Source organism: Canis lupus, chromosome 11, assembly GCF_011100685.1.
Source record: "Canis lupus familiaris isolate Mischka breed German Shepherd chromosome 11, alternate assembly UU_Cfam_GSD_1.0, whole genome shotgun sequence".
NCBI lineage: Eukaryota > Metazoa > Chordata > Mammalia > Carnivora > Canidae > Canis > Canis lupus.
Genome location: NC_049232.1, coordinates 57,446,178 through 57,466,462, shown reverse-complemented (window position 1 = coordinate 57,466,462; position 20,285 = coordinate 57,446,178). Strand labels below are relative to the sequence as shown.

The following is a 20,285-nucleotide window of genomic DNA, read 5'->3' as shown; positions in this document are numbered from 1 at the left end:
CTGTGAGAATGAAGGGATCATGAACCCAGAGGGTTTAATCCTAAGTGTTTTAATTACACGGGAGTATTGGAGTTAGCAAGACTCTTGTGATTCGGTGCCTGGTGGAAAGGAAGAGGATTTTTGCACTCATCTAATCGAACACCACAATTTTTTCCTGTAAACAATGATTAAAGCATTGATCAAAACAGTGACCGGCTTGTACAATATGCTAAAATTCAAGGTCTGGGAAGATGAGGGATCCCAGCAACAAATGGCAGAGCAGCTGTGAGAGCCAAAATGAAATGAATGGTATTTATTTTATAACTAACATGTATCGAGAGCATCCTATACACTAGGCATTATGTTAAACCCTATTTATATATCTTATCTCATTTTATTTTCAACAACCCTATCATTCCCTTTTCACAAAGGAGAAAATTGAAGCATATAGTGGAGTTAAGAAAATTTGCCCAAAGGTGCAGAACAAGTAAGTAGTGGCTTCTAGATGGAAACCCAAGGACTCTGATGCTAAAGCCCAGGCCATTAAACTACTATGCACTGCCTACATTGCCCCAGGCATTTGGCCACCACGGCTAACCACCAATGGTAATTATCGCTACTAGCTATGAAATAATAGGGTCTGGGGGTAGGTCTGGGTTGAATTCTGGTCCTGCCACTTGGATCTTGGACAGAATTTTAATCTCACACTTCAGTTTCCCCATCAGTGAAAAGGAGGTGATACTATCTACCATACATGGTTGGTAGAAGGAGAAAATGACAGAATTTAAGTGAAATGTTTCACTGGGAAGTACGGGGACTAGGAAATGTTCCATCAAGTGTATGAGTGATAATTCTTCCTTGAGATTTCACATCATAAAAGGAAGCATTTGTTCTTTGCTCTTATTTGCCTCCAATTCTGACAAGTCCCTTACCTTGTTTTTATCCTGTGTATCCACTTCTCCTGGTGCCATAAACTTCAGCAGAAGCGCCAAACACTTGGGGCTCTTGTGCCGGGTGGCCAAGTGCAAAGGGGTCATCTCTTCCAGATCCTTTTGCATCCAGTTTGCCCGGCGTGTAAGTAGGAGTTTCATGAAACGATAATTTCCCTAAAAAAAAAAATAATAATAATAATAAACATAAAAAATGATAAGAGGACATTTAGCTTGGGGCCAAACATGTTTGAAATTTTAAAACTTTTTAAGCAGTTTAATTATTCTACAAGAGTAAAAACATTCAGATAAATTCATCCAATGAAAAACATGTATAAGTCCATTATTCCATCAATTGTTTTACTTTTTCATGTTCCCTTCCAACCACTTCCTGGTGCATACGGTTTATACAGTGGCTGGTTGATGTTTCTTTTTTTAATTTTTTTTTATTTTAAAGATTTTATTTATTTATTCATGAAAGATCGAGAGAGAGGCAGACACACAGGCAGAGGGAGAAGCAGGCTCCATGCAGGGAGCCCGACATGGGATTCGATCCCAGGACTTCAGGATCATGCCCTAGGCCGAAGGCAGGTACCAAACCGCTAAGTCATCCAGGTATTCCCCTGGTTGATGCTTCATTGTGTTTAAAGCACTATCTTTTATTTAGCTGTCCCTATGATCCTTTCCAGTATTTTTTCTTTTCTTTCTTTCTTTTTTTTTTTTTTTAAAGATTTTACTTATTTATTCATGAGAGACACACAGAGAGAGGGCAGAGACATAGGCAAAGGGAGAAGCAGCATCCCCATGGGGAGTCTGAATGCAGGACTCGATCCCAGGACCCCGGGATCATGATCTGAGCCAAAGGCAGAAGCTCAACCACTGAGCCACCCAGGTGTCCCTTCAATATTTTCTTTTATAAGAAATGCTGCAATGTACTTTTATTTCCACATAGTATTTCTTTTCTTTTCTTTTCTTTTCTTTTCTTTTCTTTTCTTTTCTTTTCTTTTCTTTTCATACAAATAAATGATCAGGAATCAATCCACTGGGTCAAAGGAGTTTGTACAGTTTATGGGTTTTGGCGTATTTTCCAAATTGCTACCTACTAGTGGCAATGGGTAGATAGTTTCAGCTCGTTTTGACCAATATGGCATCTGTGATTTACATGCAAAGTATAACAACCTTTTGAAATGAGTGGAGATTTAAAAACCTAAACCCCAGGTGAGGGGAGTGAGATTCACCCAGGTTGAATGTTTTGTTCACAGTCATCTGATTAATAAAATAGGTGGTTAGTTTTCTTGGAGAGACCTCTGTACAGTTACAACTGAGATAGACGCATCTTTGTTCAGAGTCTGGGTCCTAGACTCATCTGGTCACCTAAACGCCAGCCCAGGAATCACTGCAGGCTGTCCACTTGCAGGCAGTACTCTCCACGTCAGTTAAACTCTCCAATCTGGTACTGTCAACCCATCCAGAGAAAGCAGTTTAGCTCCAGAGGCTACAGCACTGGTGGGGATCCAGGTCAACTGTATGTGTATGTAATATGGGAGCTTTGAACCAAAACAGAACCCTCAAAAACTAGTTCTTTGGAGCTCCTTCCTGAGATCTGGTCCCATATCTCCAATTCTGGTTGGGGCCTTCAGCTTGCCTGGTACCATGAATACCTGACATTCAACATGATCAAACAGTATGGCATGAACCAGTTCTCTGCCTGTTTCATGCCTGCATATTCCTCCCTATTCAAAGCAGAGTGGTAATCCTTTTCATCTTCTGAGATCCTCTACGTCCTTAATGTTGTTGGAAAGGGGAATTTTTTTTTTTTTAGCATTATAATGCATTGATAGTCTAAAAAGGCAGGCTTGGACCAAAAAAGCCAAGTGACTCAGCTCAATTGTTTCCTTTCAGGAAGGCTTTCCTTGACCGCACTAATGGAAATTACTTTGTTAGGCTTTATTCTAGTACCTTTCCCATTTCCTTCACAGCAATTTGCTCAGCTTACAGTTACATATGTAATTGCTTATTTCCCTTCACTGTGATCTCCGTCACAGGCTGTAAGCATCATGGAGGCAGAGACTATATTTTATTGAGCGTTGTACTCAGCATAGCTCCTGGCACAACAGACATGTTTGCTTGAGCTCTGAGTCAAGGAGTGGACATAAAATATCTTCCAGAGGTTTTTCTTTTTGTTTGAACATTCTTAATGTTGCTATATTAGATCATAACAGTTAAGAATCCTAATACTCAGATCTCTGGTAGTTGGTCACTCTTACTTTTTAATGTTTTATTTATTTGGGCATCATTCATCTGGGTTTCTCATGTCATCCAATGCCAGCTTTTGAGAGGTAAGGTGCTAAAATTTCCTCAAGAGGGCACCCTGCTCTAAATCTCTTGCCATCTTTTCTTTGAAGAAAGAAATGGTACCCAGGAAAAACAAATCTATATGGTACTTCTTACCAAAAAATAAGACTTGACCTTTTTTGAGCATAACATTTCAAATATTATGGAATAATTCATCATGACCTTTTAAAGATATTCAATCAGACAATCATTTTGATTCTGAAAAGGGAAGGCAAAAAAGAATATGTTGGTGTGGGTGACTACTGGCTTACAGACACAGCACTTACATTGTTCTGGGGATTCAACCTATACAAAGCAAGATGCACTCAGTAATAATATTTATTTATATGTCCACTCACAAAACCCTAACTGAGTCCTGTTATGAAGCAGGCAGTATAGCAAAATGTTTACACTAAACTTTACTTAGTACAAAGCTCTTTGATATAGATTTCATCTTTGTTCCTTACAGAAGTAAAAGGAAAGGTTTTACAGATGAAGTAAAGTATCTTCCTGTGCCTTGATTTCCTCATCTGCAAAATAGGGCTAACAGGAATTGAGATTATTGTGCATGTGAAATGATAAAGATCGTAGTTGTAAAGTACTCAGAACAGTGCACAAAGCAAATGCTTGGTAAATGTTTGCTAGTTTTATTATGAACAGCCTTCCAGTGTGGGGGAGGCAACAGGACGTAGCCGATCAAGTAGAACCAAGAATGGCTCATGATGGAGGGCATACAGATAGAAAGATCTGACTCTCTATATGCACTTCAACTGGTGATTATGGAGAGAACCAAGGTTAGGGACAAATAAGAGTAAAAATAGTTGGAATGTTAGAAATAGTAGTTTTCTGATTTTTTTCTCTTTTTTTTTTTTTTTTTTTTGCATTGAGAAAGATGCCTATATTCTGCCTACAGATAATGATGACATTGGACCAGTAAGGGCATGCCCAGAAGGAATTCAGCTGGAACCCTGGGGAGATGTCAGCTTCTGTTCCAAAGGACAGAGACACAAAAGAGTTATTATCTATGAATGCTGGGACTAGAAACACTATAATCTGTTTGGATCACGGTCAACTTCCTGGTCTCGTGAACAAGCATTTATAAGATGCCTTGGGTATGCAAACTCAATTCTGAGAATGAGCAGAGGAGACAGAGAACTCCAAGAGCTAAAATCAGGAGAATATTTCTAGAGTCAGTGGAAAAGAGGAAGATACCAGTCTGAGACAGCAAGCTACTTTGATAACTCTCTGAAGGTTGTAGGACTCTGGGGACCCATATCCCAGACAATTTTACTTCCTGTAAAGCCCTCTCGATACAAAAACAAACAAACAAAATGTCTAAATGTTTCCTCAATATTGCTTGAAATTCAGACTTCTTAAGTTTTCTGTTTGATTCCTAAATGCAAGAATTAGGAGGATTTGGAAATTAATCATTTAGCACCATCTCTTAGGGGCACACAGAACCTGATCCTGAGGGATCTGCTTTTATAATTTCTAACTGAGTAGGAAACAGTAAAAGAGCGAAGGAGATTAAAAAAAAAAATCAAGAGTATATATTCTTAAAAAAAATAAAACAGATCTTATTTATTTATTTGAGACAGAGTGAGAGAGCCCAACAGAAGGAGGGGGTCCGAGGCGGTGGGGAGGAAGGGCAGGGAGCTCAGGGATCATGACGTGAGCTGAAGGCAGATGCTTAACCAACTGGGCACCCAGGTGCCCCAGAGGAGTAGATAGTCAAGAAAACTGGTGGTAGTGAGCACAAGTAAGAGAGCTGAAGGTATAGAAAAGTCCTGATTTAGTCACTAAGAGGACATTAACTCTGATGTGATCAGGTCTGTTATGCCACTGAAATGAAAAAACACTAATGTCTCTGAAACACTGAATGAGATACTTGTTTTAATAGGTAGCCATAATCCTCACCTTAATCTTCCTGTCATTAACAAGGGCTTCTTTAGTCTGAGATGCAAATGATTATAACATTTGGATTTCCCCTATATGCATGAAAAGGACTATGAAATCTAAAAGGGTAAAAAAGGATAAAAAAGTTCTCTGATGTGGAGAACAGCATTTGAAAGGAGTCTGGGAAACAAATCTAACCAAAATGCTACTTTTAATCTTATATTTTTTGTCTGTCCAGTTCTCTAAAATGGACTTTTTTTTTTTTTTTTTAGAAAAAAGCATATAGTCAGGTAATCTTAATAACAATAATAAGGAGTTTTGAGTGAAATGCCTGATATTTTCCTTTAGGTTTTTTATGTTTAAGAAATAAAACACAACAGAGATAGTGGATGCTCCCTTTATGGCCCTCTCCAATGCCAACACCTTCTCTCTCTTTTTAGAGACTACTACCCTGAGTTTGGTGTTTATCATTTCAATGAATGCTTTAATACTTTTGCTTCTTACACATATATGTATCCATAAGCTACAGAGCATTGCTTTACATGTTTTCAATCTTTATATAAATAGTACTGTATGAATCACTTGCCACTTTTTACTCAAAGCAGCATTTTTGAGATTTATCCAAGTGGCTCTGGTTCATACATTTTCATTGGAGAAAGTATTTTGTCATATGAAAATAACTGTAGGTCTTTATTCTCTAGAGGAATATTTAGCATGTTTCCCATTTTTCACTATTCCAGACAATATTGTAGTAAATTTTCTTGTACATGTCTCCTGGTAAAATGTGCACGAATTTCTGTAACTGCCAGGTTGAAATTGCTCTTTAAAGTAGCTACTCCAATTTATATTCCCCCCAGTAATGTACAAGAATTCTTATTGCTGCACATCCTCACCATACTTGGTTTTGTCACACTTGTTAACTTTTGCCAATAAAACAGATAACACAATTATGTTTTACTCTGGACTGAATTTTCATTTCTCTGATTGAGGTGGAATGTTTTTATATGTTTATTGGCCATTTGCTTCCTCTTCTGTGACTAGCCTTTTTTGTGTTGTTTACTCATTTCCCAATTTAGTTATTTGTCTTTTTCTTAATGATCTGTAGGAGTTATTTACATATTCTGGGTACTAATTCTTGGTTGGTTTTGCAAATATCTCCTCTCTTTGTGTGGCTTGTCTTTTGCTTTGTTTATGCTCTTCAACTGGGAATGAATTCATGATCTGAATAATGATATTGCTAGCTTTCTTAGCGTTAGAGTTCTTCATCTATTTTGGAATTTTTGTTTGCAGGCTCATTTTAAAAAGAAGACTGTTTGCTGTTGTTTTCCTTTCCTTTCCTTTTTTTCCCCTCTCTCTTCCCTTGCTCACCCTTACAGCTGCTAACACCCACTCCTGGCCCACTAAGAATCTGCTCTTATAATGTTCCCTTGCAGCCCTATCTCTACTGATAGGAGGGATGCTTTCCTTGTCTGGAGGCTTGATCTTTGTCCTGCTCCTACCACTTCTCTAGATAAAGAGCTTCCTCTAAAACTGTAGCCTCATATTAAGGTAAACAATACTCCCTAATTCTAAGTATTTCCTTGGCTTTAGTGTGAATATGACCACTCTTCACTCAGTGGGAAAAATGGGGAGTATCTTCCTGAACCAGAATATCTGAAATCATATAATACAAGATTGTTCTCTGTTCCTGGTTAAGTGCCTTAATTATTAACTTCTAGACTACTGGCAACTGATCTTCAAAACATTTTGAATCTCTACCTCTACGTTTCTTCTCCAAGTGGCTACCATATTTTCTGTATCTGACTCCTGGGAACCTTTGCTATTTGCTTCCTCTTTAGCTGAAACAATTACTTGAACAGACTCCAAAGCTGAAGACTTGGCTAACCCTACCTGTAGTGGCTCTTCTCCCTATTGAAACACCAAAAGAGAACGGATATTTTCCCCCAAAACAATACAGTACTTTGGGACTCACATGTTTCTCAATTAAGATCTTTGCATTCTTGTTCTATGTCCTCAGCACTTATATTTACTCTCAGTGTAGTTGAGGAGAAGACAACTGTTGACTATATATACAAGTGTTCACTACATTTTTTTGGTTCATTTTTGAGTTTTTATAGAACTTTGTCCTGGAAATATTATAACTATATATATATATATATAAAATAGCACATATGAATGTAAGGTAGGCATGCTGTCATATCTCATTTTAAATGCTAATCATATAACGTACAAAAAGATACATTATTTACAACTGAAATGGAGATAATAGAAATGTGATGTTACTAATTCTAATGATAACTCTATAATTATATATTTATAAACTCCCAAGGCATTTGCAATATTAATTTTTTTAAAGAATCACTATCCCTAGGAAGTATTTAGGTCACAAATATCAGTGATTTCATTATATTACATTTTTTCTGTAATGGTTACAGACACAAATAGTCTTGGAAATACCACAATAGTGCTGGGAGTAGAAATCTGCCATGGGTCCTGAGTATCCCTACATGTGTTTACTGGGTATGCCAAGAATGCAAAGCCTTGACTCCTCTTTATTTAGGCCATTTCTCAGAGTTGGGTTTGCAGCAAGCAATCCTGAAGGACATTAATCCAGGACATCAGGCAAGGAGCAGGCTTGCTTAGTACACACTACAGTCTGGGGATTCCCCAAACTCAGCATTTCTCAGATGTCACACAAACCCATTGTATGCCCAGAGTCTGTCTAGGTCCTCTGCATTGCTCCCATAGTTCTTGGGAGCAAGAGAAACTGATGCAAGCAAGCAAATGCTCATGTTATTGTACCATCAATAAGTAGTAAAGCTTTTTTGTCTCTTTTGGTAGTCTTGTGTCTTCTACTGGTACCCATAGACAATTTATCACACCTTATAATAAGTTAGCATGCACTAAAGAAAAAAGTAGGGTAAAATTAAATCCAAGCCCTGACAATGCAGGCAATGAGGAAGGGATGCTGACAAAGACATAGTTTCCTTGACGAGTAAGCACAAGGACTCTGCAGGCCAAGTTCAGGGATACGAAGACTCTCTGAGGTGGTATCCAACTGGTAGGCAAGGTGGGGGAGGTAAGAGGTCACACTATCCTATTTGTTAATGAATCTAAATGGTGGCAAGTAGAAAGTAGAACTAAAACAATGAACCCAAATGGTGCTTTGGTCTCTGCTCACCTTCCTGTGGGCAGGCAGAGGAAGGAATATTAGCATGACTATGGGGCAGCAACTTGAAGGCAATATGGTTGTGGCTGCTGAGCCAAGGATCCAAAGTGAAAATGAATGGTGAGAGCAAGGAGGAATGAACAGCGGCTCAAAAGTGAAAGTAAATGCAAAGACTTGCCTAATAGCACAGAGCCAACTGCCTCAGGTATCAGATCCCTGCTATAGCCTTATTTGTCTGGCAATGAGGACAAAGCACTGGGTGCAGAGGTTGTCACTGTCTAAAGTAAAGCTCCTGGCTTAATAGTGCCCTTGATGTCCTGAATGTCTTGGCCTGGTTTACAGATGATTTAGCTAAGTTAAAACCTGATGGCATCCACTGGGAGGCAGTCCAACCTCAATGACAACTTGGGAAAACTGACTATGGTAAGGGGGAGTCAGCCCAGAGGTCTGAAATGAAAGCCATCATCCTTACCTTAGACAATATTCCTAAGAACAGGGTATGTTTTTACTACCTCTTGGGTTGTTGCTAATGCTCTAGTCATCTGGTCCGCCATGGGGAAGACTCTAGATGGTGGTAGATGAAAGATACTCCTCTTTGTGGCTGCAAATTATAGAAACAATTGTGTCTTCCAATTAAACAGCCTGAATCTCTCTGTAGACACCTATAATAAGGGCTCATTCTCTTATAAGACCAACTGGAATCAGGCTGCTGAATAAGCCTGCATTGCCCAAGTCATTGGTCATTTACCACCTGGATCCATCACAGCACTAAACATGGCAATGAATCCATCATCATAGACTAGGCCTAAAGTAAAAGGTACGTGTTTGATGTAGAAGCTACCACTGCATACCAAACTTGTGTATTCTTCTATGTAGGTCTATTTTTGTGTGTGTGATGAAGGAGGCCACGTTATAGGGCAGCTCCTGCTCATTCCTTGCAAGGACTTTTTGACAACTCCTTGCCAAGGTCACCTCATGCCCACCACTGCCGACATTTTTCAGGTTATGATATTGTTGTTTCAGTCTGATTAGCCTATACCAGCCACAGCACTGAGGCCATTGAAACGAAAACATTTCATGTTTCGGGGTTTCCAGACCATCATAGTCTGATTATGGTATATCTTTTGTCACAAAGACCACTGAACAACAGGCCAATACTTAAGGTATTTGATTGGTGTTCTTTGTTTTCTACCACCCTCAAGAATCTCAAATTGTTGAGAGAGGGCATGGGTTCCTCCAAAATAAACTCAAAAAGATTTCTGAATCTACCTCAGTTATCTCCTCTTGGTCCACACACCTAAGAGAGGCAGTTTGGCTGTTGAATGTGGCCACCCCTAGAAAGAGTTCATATCCTCAGGGCAGTCTCCTGGTAAATAATCAGAGCAAAGGAGTGGGGATTATACATACCTATTTTAAAAATCTGGGAATCTTCCTGGCCCATTCATGGTTATGATGTTTCTTTCTTTCCCTGAGGAGCTATCCCAGGCTGACCTGGTTGGTATAGCCCCTGGATGGCAGCCCAGCCAAAAAGGGACTTAGAGATTCAAATTTATTCTAGTTTAGCCACTTGGGTTTGTTTGGTGGACACAGTCCTAGATCATAAACATCCATAATGACCACCTGATTGAGTACCCTGTTTACTAAGTCTTCCTACAGTGCTCACATAGGCCAAGGTGGGGAATATAATGAGTCTCTGTAAATTTGCTCCATATGCATCTACCCTTCTAGATGAAGGGTATGGGTACAAGCAGTAGATAATTGGAGAAAAGGTGAAGAGATATAGCCATTTGGATGGGATACACTAATTTTTGGATGGGATACACTTCAGCATCTGGGAAGGAAATACCTTAGATCTTGGAAGGATAATTAACACTCTTTGTCCTTTGGATCCAGTACTGCATTCTGGATATTGTTTGCTGCCTGAATCAAAGACTAACTGAGGCTAACGATAGGATCGTTTCTTGTGTTTGTCATTGCCACTCACCTGCTATGAAATAAAAAATTCGAGTGGACATGGATGGTCTTGAAGTTTTCTGCTGTGCTTGACACCATCAATGGCAGTGCCTGAATGTGAACCCCCTCATACATGTTGAAACACAGGGACTGGCTAAACCTAATTTTAGCTTAATGGATACAAATAAATATGTCTCTCCTGGTGTGTGAGGAGCTTTGGGCTGTGCCACATATGACAACTGAAGCTATAACTGCTTGGTGTTACTGTCCATGTGGCCTAGCCAAATTAATGTAATGTAATGGTGATCCAGGCTTAATAGCAAATCCTAAACTAAAGTAACTTGTGCCTTTTTCAGGTTATATATTTGTATATAGGGGAGAAAGGACCATGAAATATTCCTCCATTGGTCCATCTAGAACTTCCTGTAATTATTGGTAATCCCACCAAAGATTAGTAGGTCAATCAAACTCCCTTGCACAAGTCATAATAGATAATAGACTAGTCTTAGAGTGCATCCTGGTTGTATAAAGTAAGACCTACTGTTTCCCCTGGTACTTATTAACAGTTGACTTAATCCCAGACACTGAGGGGCATAGTTGAATCAATACTGCAAGTTGTTCTCATCCTGCTGCTTTGAGTCCTATTAATTAAATGTCATATGAGACATATTAAACAGATTTGTTTTCAGCCTCTGTTGGTCAGATTAATCAGAGTAGCTAATGGAATAGCATGCTCATGTTAAGAACATGTAGGACTAAGTGATGGATTGTTGGGAGAGGTAATCTACCATGGACCCTAATCATCTCTGCATATTCTTTTTTTTCTTTTTAAGATTTATTTATTTGAGAGAGAGAGAGAGAGAGAGAAAGTGCACACGAGCGTTGAGTATGTGAATGGGGGGAGGGGAAGAGGGAGGGGAAAATCCCAAAGCAGACTCCATGCTGACCTCAGAGTCTGATGCAGACCTTGATCTCATGACCCTGAGATCATGATCTGAGCTGAAACCAAGAATCAGATGCTTAACTGACTGAGTCACCCATAGGTGCTCCTATCTCTGCATATTCTTATGGCAAAATGCAAAGTCCTGACCATTCTTGACTTACACAAGTTCTCAGGGATGTACTGGCAGCAATCAACTGGAGAGATGAGGTCATTTTTTCCCTCTGTGCTTAATTATTGCTTATTATAAAAGCAGCAGATTTTATATGTATGTACCAGATACATGGTAGGTTTCCTCAGTTCTGATGGAAACCTACCATGTAGGTAGGTAGGTAGAAGGCCCAGATCATCCATCATCTGGTAACTGGGAAACTCCCTCATCATTCTTGGGGGCAAGGAAAATCAATGCAAACATATAGGTGCTGATGATTTTTATAATGCTGTCTTGTTAAACTTCTTTGTTTCTGACCTTGGAGTCTCTTGTCTATTGTCAGTATACATGAAACAGTAATAGACCAACTTCTTACCTTGTTTGTAGAGTAAAATAAAATTTCAAATCCTGAAAATAATTCTTTATTTTTGAAATATGAAATAAAGTATAAGAAGACCTGAAACACATTAGAGAGGTGGGCAAGGGATAGAAAATGGGAAGTCTAATATAGCAATATAGACAAAGAGTCTAAAATTTATTGTTACAGGTAACAGGGAGCCAATGAGGAGTTTAAGAAAGAAATGACGTGAGTGAATTTGTGTTTTAAAAAAAAATACCCTGGAGGCTGTGTGAAGCATCAATTTGAGGGGGACAAAACCTTGACAATGAGGCGAGGCCAGTCAGAGGGCCTTACTAGAGCAATTCAGAATAAAAATGTTGAGGGCTAAATGAAAATAAGAGGACAGATTAGTGAAATATATAAGAGGACTCCTACATGGGTAGAAGATGGAGAGCGGTGTCAACAACTGGAAAGATGGAAAGAAAATGGGGTTAGGAATGAAGATTTTGAGTTCTATTTTTTTTTTAGCATGTGGAATTTGGGGCTCGAGGGATGTCAATATAGAGATGCCTAGCAAAAATAGCAAAAAATGAAATGAATACATACGGATCTGAAGATGGGAGGAGATGGCTAGATTCAAGATATAGGGTTATAAACCATCTATATTAATAGCTGCTTTAACTGCTTTCCCCAAACAATAATTCCTGCCATAAACTAAAGTCATAAAATTGGAAAAATGAAACTTTACATCCTTATTGAAATAAGGATTAAATGTAAACATAATTTAAACAGCCACATAGGTAGCTCAGTATAATACAATCTAGTATTGTTCTTTTTCCTGGGCCAGGAGATACCACTACTAACTACATCAAATATAGAGTATAAGTGGATTGGAAAAGAATGGCCCTTCCTCATTATTCTTGTTTGCTTGGCTCATTTTCTCGTTTCAGTTGATTTAGGTGTCTTGTTGTACTCTGGTTTCTTGGACTTTTGTTTAAGGTGACTCTATAAGAAAGCAAACAGTTACAAAACCCACGTTTTTGAATGACATGACTTCACTGGGCTTTAGAACTGAAATTAAATCTGCGCTGTTTCCCCCAGTTTCAGATATTCTTTTTCCATAAATTTCTGATAGTCCAGTCCAAACACTAGGCTTTATAGCTAAAATTTCTAATTTCTAATTACTCAACAACTATGATGGTAACCACATCACTAACCTGCCACCTTCAGCAAATCTTTAAAACTATTTTTTTAAAAGCTATTTGAGAATTCTCTAAGCAAAGGCTAAGAATGGCACTTCAAAGACAGACTAGGAGCTCTATTTGTTGTTTTTCCAGTTTAAGATGTTCATCCATCTGGCAGAGCAGCTAGACAATACATCAGCCAAGAACATCTCCCCGGCTTGAAACAGATTCTGGCTCTCAAAAAGGATTTGACTGAAGGAAAGGCAACATCTTTAGTTGCTCTGTGGCTGAACTCTTCTAATATTTCTCCCCAGTGCCTTCTCCAAGTCTTGGCTCCTTCCACTAACTTGGTTTCCATAGGAATAGACAGAGCCATCAAGTGGCACACAGTCAAACAGCACAACAGAAAGAGAGAATGTTACTGTCAAAAACAACACACACACACACACACACACACACACACACACACACACAGAGAGAAATGTACAGACTTTTCTCTAAGAGAAGAAATGATGTAAAGGTATCCTTGACTTTGAGGATTCTTTATGCAATGCTAGATCCGTCACATGCTTTTCCATCTGTTATAACCTATTTTCTTAGATTACTATGAAAATTAGTTCCTTCAATAAAGAGCATTTCATGCAAAAAATAAATATTAGAAAAAAGGTATAAAATGTTGTGATGGCGTATTTCCACAAATACAGTTCTGCTGTGCTTGTAAGGTACCCTTCTGTATTTAGAGTGGTGCTTTAAATTGGCACCACCTTTTGGGGTGATTATAAAATGCATTTTGTTTCCCATAATTGATATTTTGTTTACAGGAAAACAGTTTTTCTTAAATCGATAGCTCTTGACCTCTAGCATTTTTGGGATCAACCGAAGAACTTGAAAACACAGATTACTAAAGCCTTCCCTCAGTGTTTTCATTTACTAGGCCTGGTGTGGGGTGCATTTCAAACAAGTTTCTGGGAGATGCTAGTCTACAATTCCACACTCTCAGAACAATTGTTTAAATGAAGAACCTAATATTGGAGTTTTCAACTCTGAAAAGCTTAAACAACAAACAATAGATAAACCCAAACGAAAACAAAACGTCTGTTCTATCCCAGGTCAATGCAATGAGTTTCTAGGATTTTGGAATTAATATTTCTTAAATACTTTGCAGGTAATTAAAAAATGTATCAAGATTAAAGAAGTACTGACCTAATTCAATCATTTATTCAATATTCAATAGTTATCTACTATATGAATACTCTGTATCCAACACTATGCAAGAAGTTTGGAAGTGTTAATTTTTTTTTCTTTGGAACCATAATTGGCACACAATGTTACATTAGTTTCAGGCATACAACATAGTGATTCAACAACTCTATACATTATGCTCTGCTCACCACAAGTGTAGCTACCATCTGTCACCATACAACACTATTACAATACCACTGACTATATTCCCTATGCTGTACCTTTTACTCTCATGACTTAGTCATTCCATAATTAGAAGCCTGTATCTCCCACTCCCCTTTACCCACTTTTGTCCATTCTTCTAACTCCTTCTGCTCTGGCAACCATTAATTTATTCTCCGTATTTATAGGTTTGATTCTGCTTTTTGTTTATTCGTTTTGTTTTTTAGATTACACATATAAGTGAAGTCATATGATGTTTGTCTTCTTCTGTCTGACTTATTTCACTTAGCATAATACCCTCTAGTTCTACCCATGTTGTTGCAAATGGCAAGATCTCACCTGTTTTTATGGCTGCATAATATTCCACCGGTGTGTGTGTGTGTGTGTGTGTGTGTGTGTACTTCTGTATCCATTCACTTATCAATGGACATTTGAGTAGCGCTTCAATATCTTGGCTGTTGTAAATACTTTATTTCTTGTCTGTTTGACTTTAGCCATTCTGACAGGTGTCAGATAATATCTCATTACGGCTTTGATTTGCATTTCCCTGATGATGAGTGATGTTCAGCATCTTTTCATGTGTCTGTTGCCATCTGGATGTCTTCTTTGGAAAAATGTCTATTCAGGTCCTTTGCCCAGTTTTTAATTGGGTTGTTTGTTTTTTGGGTTTTTTTTTTTTGTTTGTTTGTTTTTTTGGTGTTGAGTTATAGAAGTTCTTCATATATTTTGGATATTAACCCTTATCAAATATATCACTTGCGAATTTCTTCTATTTAGTAAGTTGCCTTTTTGTTTTGTTGATGATTTCCCCCACTATGCAAAAGCTTTTTATCTTGACATAGTCCCAATAATTTATTTTTGCATTTGCTTCCTGTGCCTTAGGAAACATATCTAGAAAAATGTTGCTATAGCCAATGTCAGAGAACTTACTGCCTGTGCTCTCTTTTAAGAGTTTTAGGGTTCCAGGTAGAGTTTTGGAAGTTTTAAAAAATAATTAAAAGACATATGTACACTCATATGCAATGTAACACAACAAGCAGAGAAGAGTAAGTGTATAAAAAGTGAAAAACAGACCAGGATAGAGGATGTACTTTCAGCCCTTTGTGCAGATGGGAAAGGGTTAGATCAGGAAAAATTTCATGAAGGAGATGGCAATTGAGCTGGATGTTAAGTTAGAATCACCGATATTTTAGCACTTCTCCGTGTCTCCATTTCATTTTCCTTCTCCGTTTCTTTGATATGGACAATAGTATTTTCTGAGTTTTATGTAGTCTTATAACAAAAACAGCTTTGGGTTTTACTCCCACCCCTTCCAATCTGTCTCCGTAAGCTCCTCCTATACCAAACTTATGAAGCCAACATTAGTTAACTTGCATGTATCAGTTCTTTTGTATTGGCTTATTGTATGGTGCAGTAATTGCCACACTACCCCTTGCTTCAGCCATAATGGACAATGAAGCCATATGTAGATGTTATTCACTGTTGTAATATGGCAAATGAGATAAGTGACATATAAAGATAGACAATAGTAAGAACTCTTTAGAAGGGCTCCTAACTCAGCCTTGAGGGGCCAGTAAAGTCTTCCTGGAGGAAATGGTTCCTGAGCAGTGTATATACAATTAGGCTCGCTTAAGTGGAAAGGAAGCTGAATGTGCAAGGGCATTGTGTGTGCAGAATGAGGGTGAGGAAAAAGTGACTCAAATAAAAGCTTTAAGTAGTTCATAGGTCTACTATGGAGTAAAAAGGGGGACATAGGAAGCAGAAACCAAAAAGGTGAGGGAGGCCTCGACAGATGATGAAAGGTACCAAACCAAGCGGTTTGGACTTTACCCTCTGGGTTTCTGAAGCAGTCCTAAAGGATTTAAGTAAGGCAGATCACCCTCACATCTGAAATCAAATCACCGAATTTCTCCTAGACTCAGTTTCCTCCCATATTGAATAATGATCTAAAGGCTCCTCCAGTTTAATGTTCCTTTGACTATGCTCCTAAGAAGCAGAAGATCCTCTACAAACAGCTATTCCAAACTCATTGTTTTTTTATTCAAGCTTAGTAACAACTTCATTTCTAATAAGTTCTATTTTTCCTGGCCACAGGCTAATAGTTTTTGAGTCAATTTCCTTTTTCCTTATACAAAATTAATTTTTCTAGCCTACTGAAGTTGAAGCTTTGGGGGATCCAGAAATGCTACCCCATGGGAGGCAGCATAGTATAATTAAATGAGAGTGTATTTTGGAACCAGTCAAATCTGGGTACTTCACTGGTTGTATTAACTGTAGCATGTTACTGCTCAAAACTTCAGATTTCCCATTGGTAAAAAAGAACAAAACAACACATAGTGACCAGGTCACGGAAAATGCTCGATAAATATTGGTTTCTTTCTTAGGTACCATATTGTGCTCCTCTCATCCTAAAAGTGGTCTTTGTAAACAAAACATCTTTTATTTGACCATGTTTGTTTCAAAAATAGATAAATAAGAAAGCACTTGCTTCTTGCATTCTCATTGTCTGATGTCCATTATCATCTGCCCAACCTGTTCTCACTGATCCTGACCAGCCTTCTGAGTTACATTGCAAGTAGTTTTTAAAAAATCATATTTTAATATTAAATTCAAAAGTTAAATGCAACAAATCTTATTTACCTCCTGGTTCCTTTGAAGCACCCCAGGTCTTGTGGTAGGCTCTATCTTTAGTTTTCCAAGAATGTACCTTAGTTTTATTGATTCTAACATGCAGTTTAAAAAAATCAATTCATCTACTCAGGCTAAGATATGTGCCTTGGGGGGAACTGTTTCAAACAACTGATTGAATCCATCTGTTGCCTTTTCTACTTTGGTCCCACTCTATGAATGGGATTTCTTATGACAGTGATAGAGACAAATGTGCAGATAAATGTAGAAATAAATCCAACTAAACTCAAAAATCTTTAATGAACCTATGCATTAAAGGTTTTAATCAAATGCAATAACTAGTAATCTGACTCAGTACCATTACCCGTTTTCAAAATAGTAGCCAAGGTCCTCACAGTGATGATGTTTGAATTCAAATCTGTATCTTCTAGTCTCAAGTCCAGTCATCTCTTAAAAACCATATCACAATGCACCCTCTATCTGCAAATCAATCCCTGAACTTTGTACCACTCTTTACCTTTTTCCCACCATTCTAGACCTTTTCTCTTTAAAACTAAACTTTCTCTTTAAAATTTTTTAAAACTAAAACTAAAACTAAGAGTAACTTATTGGTAAAGAATAATGCCCTAGTTCAGTGGTAGGAGAAGGGAAGAAAGATCTAGAGATTGAAGGCTATTTTAGATGTACCACTTTATAACTGAGCTTAGATAGGTGTCCTGTTTGCCATAGCTTTATTTTTAATTCTAACCCAATAGTTTTTCTAATTTCAAGAATATCACAGTTCCTAAATCAATATTTTAGTATTTTGTGCAAGCCTTTTGTGGATCATTTGGAAATAAACAAACATCCATCATAGAAAGCCATTCCAAAATTATGAGATACATATTTTATATGCAATGAGAAATTTGGAAAATTATTCAAAATTGGGAAAAGAAAGTAAAAAAAAAATCACCTATAATTCCATTACCCTAAGCTTAACGTAAACTCTACTAGCATTTTGGCACAATCTCGTCCACTTCTTTTTAGCTTATTTAATATGGGAGGTGATATTTACAGTTTCCATCAAAATATACATCTAATTTTACATCTGGAAGAAGCCATGATTTTAAAAATAACTTCTGCCATGGTAAGAACTGATTTAGGTGGGGAGTGGTCAAAGGATGCTAATGGTGGTGAGCCAAAGTTTGAGGACTGCCAAGGTATTTACATAGTTTAAAATTAGCTCTCCACAAAGAGAGCTAATTATTACAAAGGAAAAAGGTAACTATATTGACGTCAAGTAACCTGGCAGCTGACACTTTATCCAAGTGATTCAACGTGAACATCACCAGTAATAGGACAAATCAGTGTCATGTTTTTTCTGATATGATGCACTGGAAAGAACACAACATCGCTTCTGTGGTATTCTTGCCAAAAGTGCATAAACTAAATCTAATTATGAGGAAACATCAGATACATCCAAAGTGGAAGACAATACAGCTTGCCTCTTAGAAAGCGTCAATGTCATGACATGCGCATGTGTGGTACTCACACACATGAGAAACTGTTGCAGATGAATGAAGACAAAAAAAGATGTAATAGAACGCAAGACTTGAGCCTGGGGGGTTTATATGGATGACATTATTGGGACATATAAGAAGGATCAGGGATTAGATAATAGTATTTCATGTTAATTGCTTGATTTTGCTAACTGAACTGTGGTGATATAATGCCCAAATTTTTAGGAAATATACACTAAAGATTCAGGGGCAAAGAAATATCATGTCTACAACTTACTTCAGATGGCTCAGAAACCAACATCTACACACACACACACATATGCGAGAGAGGAGGATAAAGCACATGTGGTTAAAAGTGCACATTTGGGGAATTTGGGTGAAGGGTACATTCTTGCAACTTTTCTGTTAACCTGAAATTATGCCAAAATATAAAGTGAGAAGAAAAAAGAAAAAAACTTTAGCATTTATTATAAAAGTAATAATATATTCATTAAAGAAATTTCAAAAATAGGGGTGCCTAGTTGGCTTAGTGTGTAGAGCATATGGCTCTTGATTTCAGGGTCATGAGTTTGAGGCCCATGCTGGGCATAGAGCTTACTTAGAAACTTAGAAAGAAGAAAAGAAAGAAAGAAAGAAAAGAAAGGAAGAAAGAAAGAAAGAAAGAAAGAAAGAAAGAAAGAAAGAAAGAAAGAAAGAAAGAAAGAAAGAAAGAAATGAATTTCAAAAATCAAAAAAAGAGCAGAAAAACAATGTCCATCCTTCAATGCACAAACCTGAGGTAACCATGGTTTACATTTTCATATACTCTCTTCCTGTCTCTTATCTATCAGGAGTGTTTCTCAGCCTCAGATTGCACTTAAAATGCTCCATAATCACGCCTTAGTTAATATTCACAATGCCCCTGTTGTGAAAGCCAGAATTACTGTTGCTTCATAGATGAGAAAACACAAATTCAGAAAGATTAAACTCTGGGCTTATTTTTAAAAGATTATCAGATAATATATATAGTAGAAAAAAATGTCAATAAATAGCTGGTTGCCTGTGACTCACAAACTGTTATTTAGTTTCCTGTAAAATAATAAGTTTGGAGGTGGTTTCTGGGATTCTTTTGAATACTGAAATGTTACAATTCAAACCTCTTCTATTATCACCAACATTTTCTTTTGTATACAGAATCTAGTGCCTGGTGCAGTGCCTCATACATAGCAGGCATTATATAAATATTTTTAAGTGAATAACAAATGCATTACAAATTATAAAATGGATAGTTCTGTTTGGAGGCTATGAAGCTAAATAATAAAGAGTGGTTTGTCAAGCAGAACATAATTATAATTGATTGTTATTATTGGTTACTTGTAATAGAAAACAATATAAAAGTAACTACTCATTTTAAAATAGAGATTAAAGTGAAGATATGTCAGCTTTTTTTTTAAAGATGGCACCTTTTGTAGGAATCTAAGAAATTTACTATGAAGTTTATTTCTGTATTACTCTTTGTTCAAGTATAATTCACCTTATTCGCATCAATAACCAATTTAACTGACTGTTTACAGACAGATGGAGAGACAAATGACAAATTAGTACTCCCCGGGTTTGTGGCATGGACATAAAAAGTGAATTTATTTTTCAAATACCTTTTATAGCCATAGCCTAGCAAGTAGAAGACATCTTATCTGGTTTACTATTGATCCAAATGACAAGGCTGAGCATCAGATTAAGGATATGTCAGAAACCTGAAGGAAGGCTACCAACAGATGCGGCAGGATGGTAGCTTCTTTCAAAATGATCTATTAAGGCGACGGTGTTTACAAAGGCAGTTGAGAAAACACAGCACAATATACTGGGTTGTATCAAGGAACCAGCAGAGCACTCATAAAAA

At 37.5% G+C, this 20,285-nt stretch overlaps 1 protein-coding gene across 1 annotated transcript in view; it reads right to left on the bottom strand.

Annotated features, from left to right (window-relative positions):
• INVS (inversin) overlaps positions 1-20,285 on the bottom strand; it is a 152,271-nt gene that overhangs the window by 78,751 nt on the left and 53,235 nt on the right. The window contains 1 exon segment of the mRNA NM_001003361.1: positions 912-1,085. Within this exon segment, the coding sequence (NP_001003361.1) occupies positions 912-1,085 (174 nt within the window).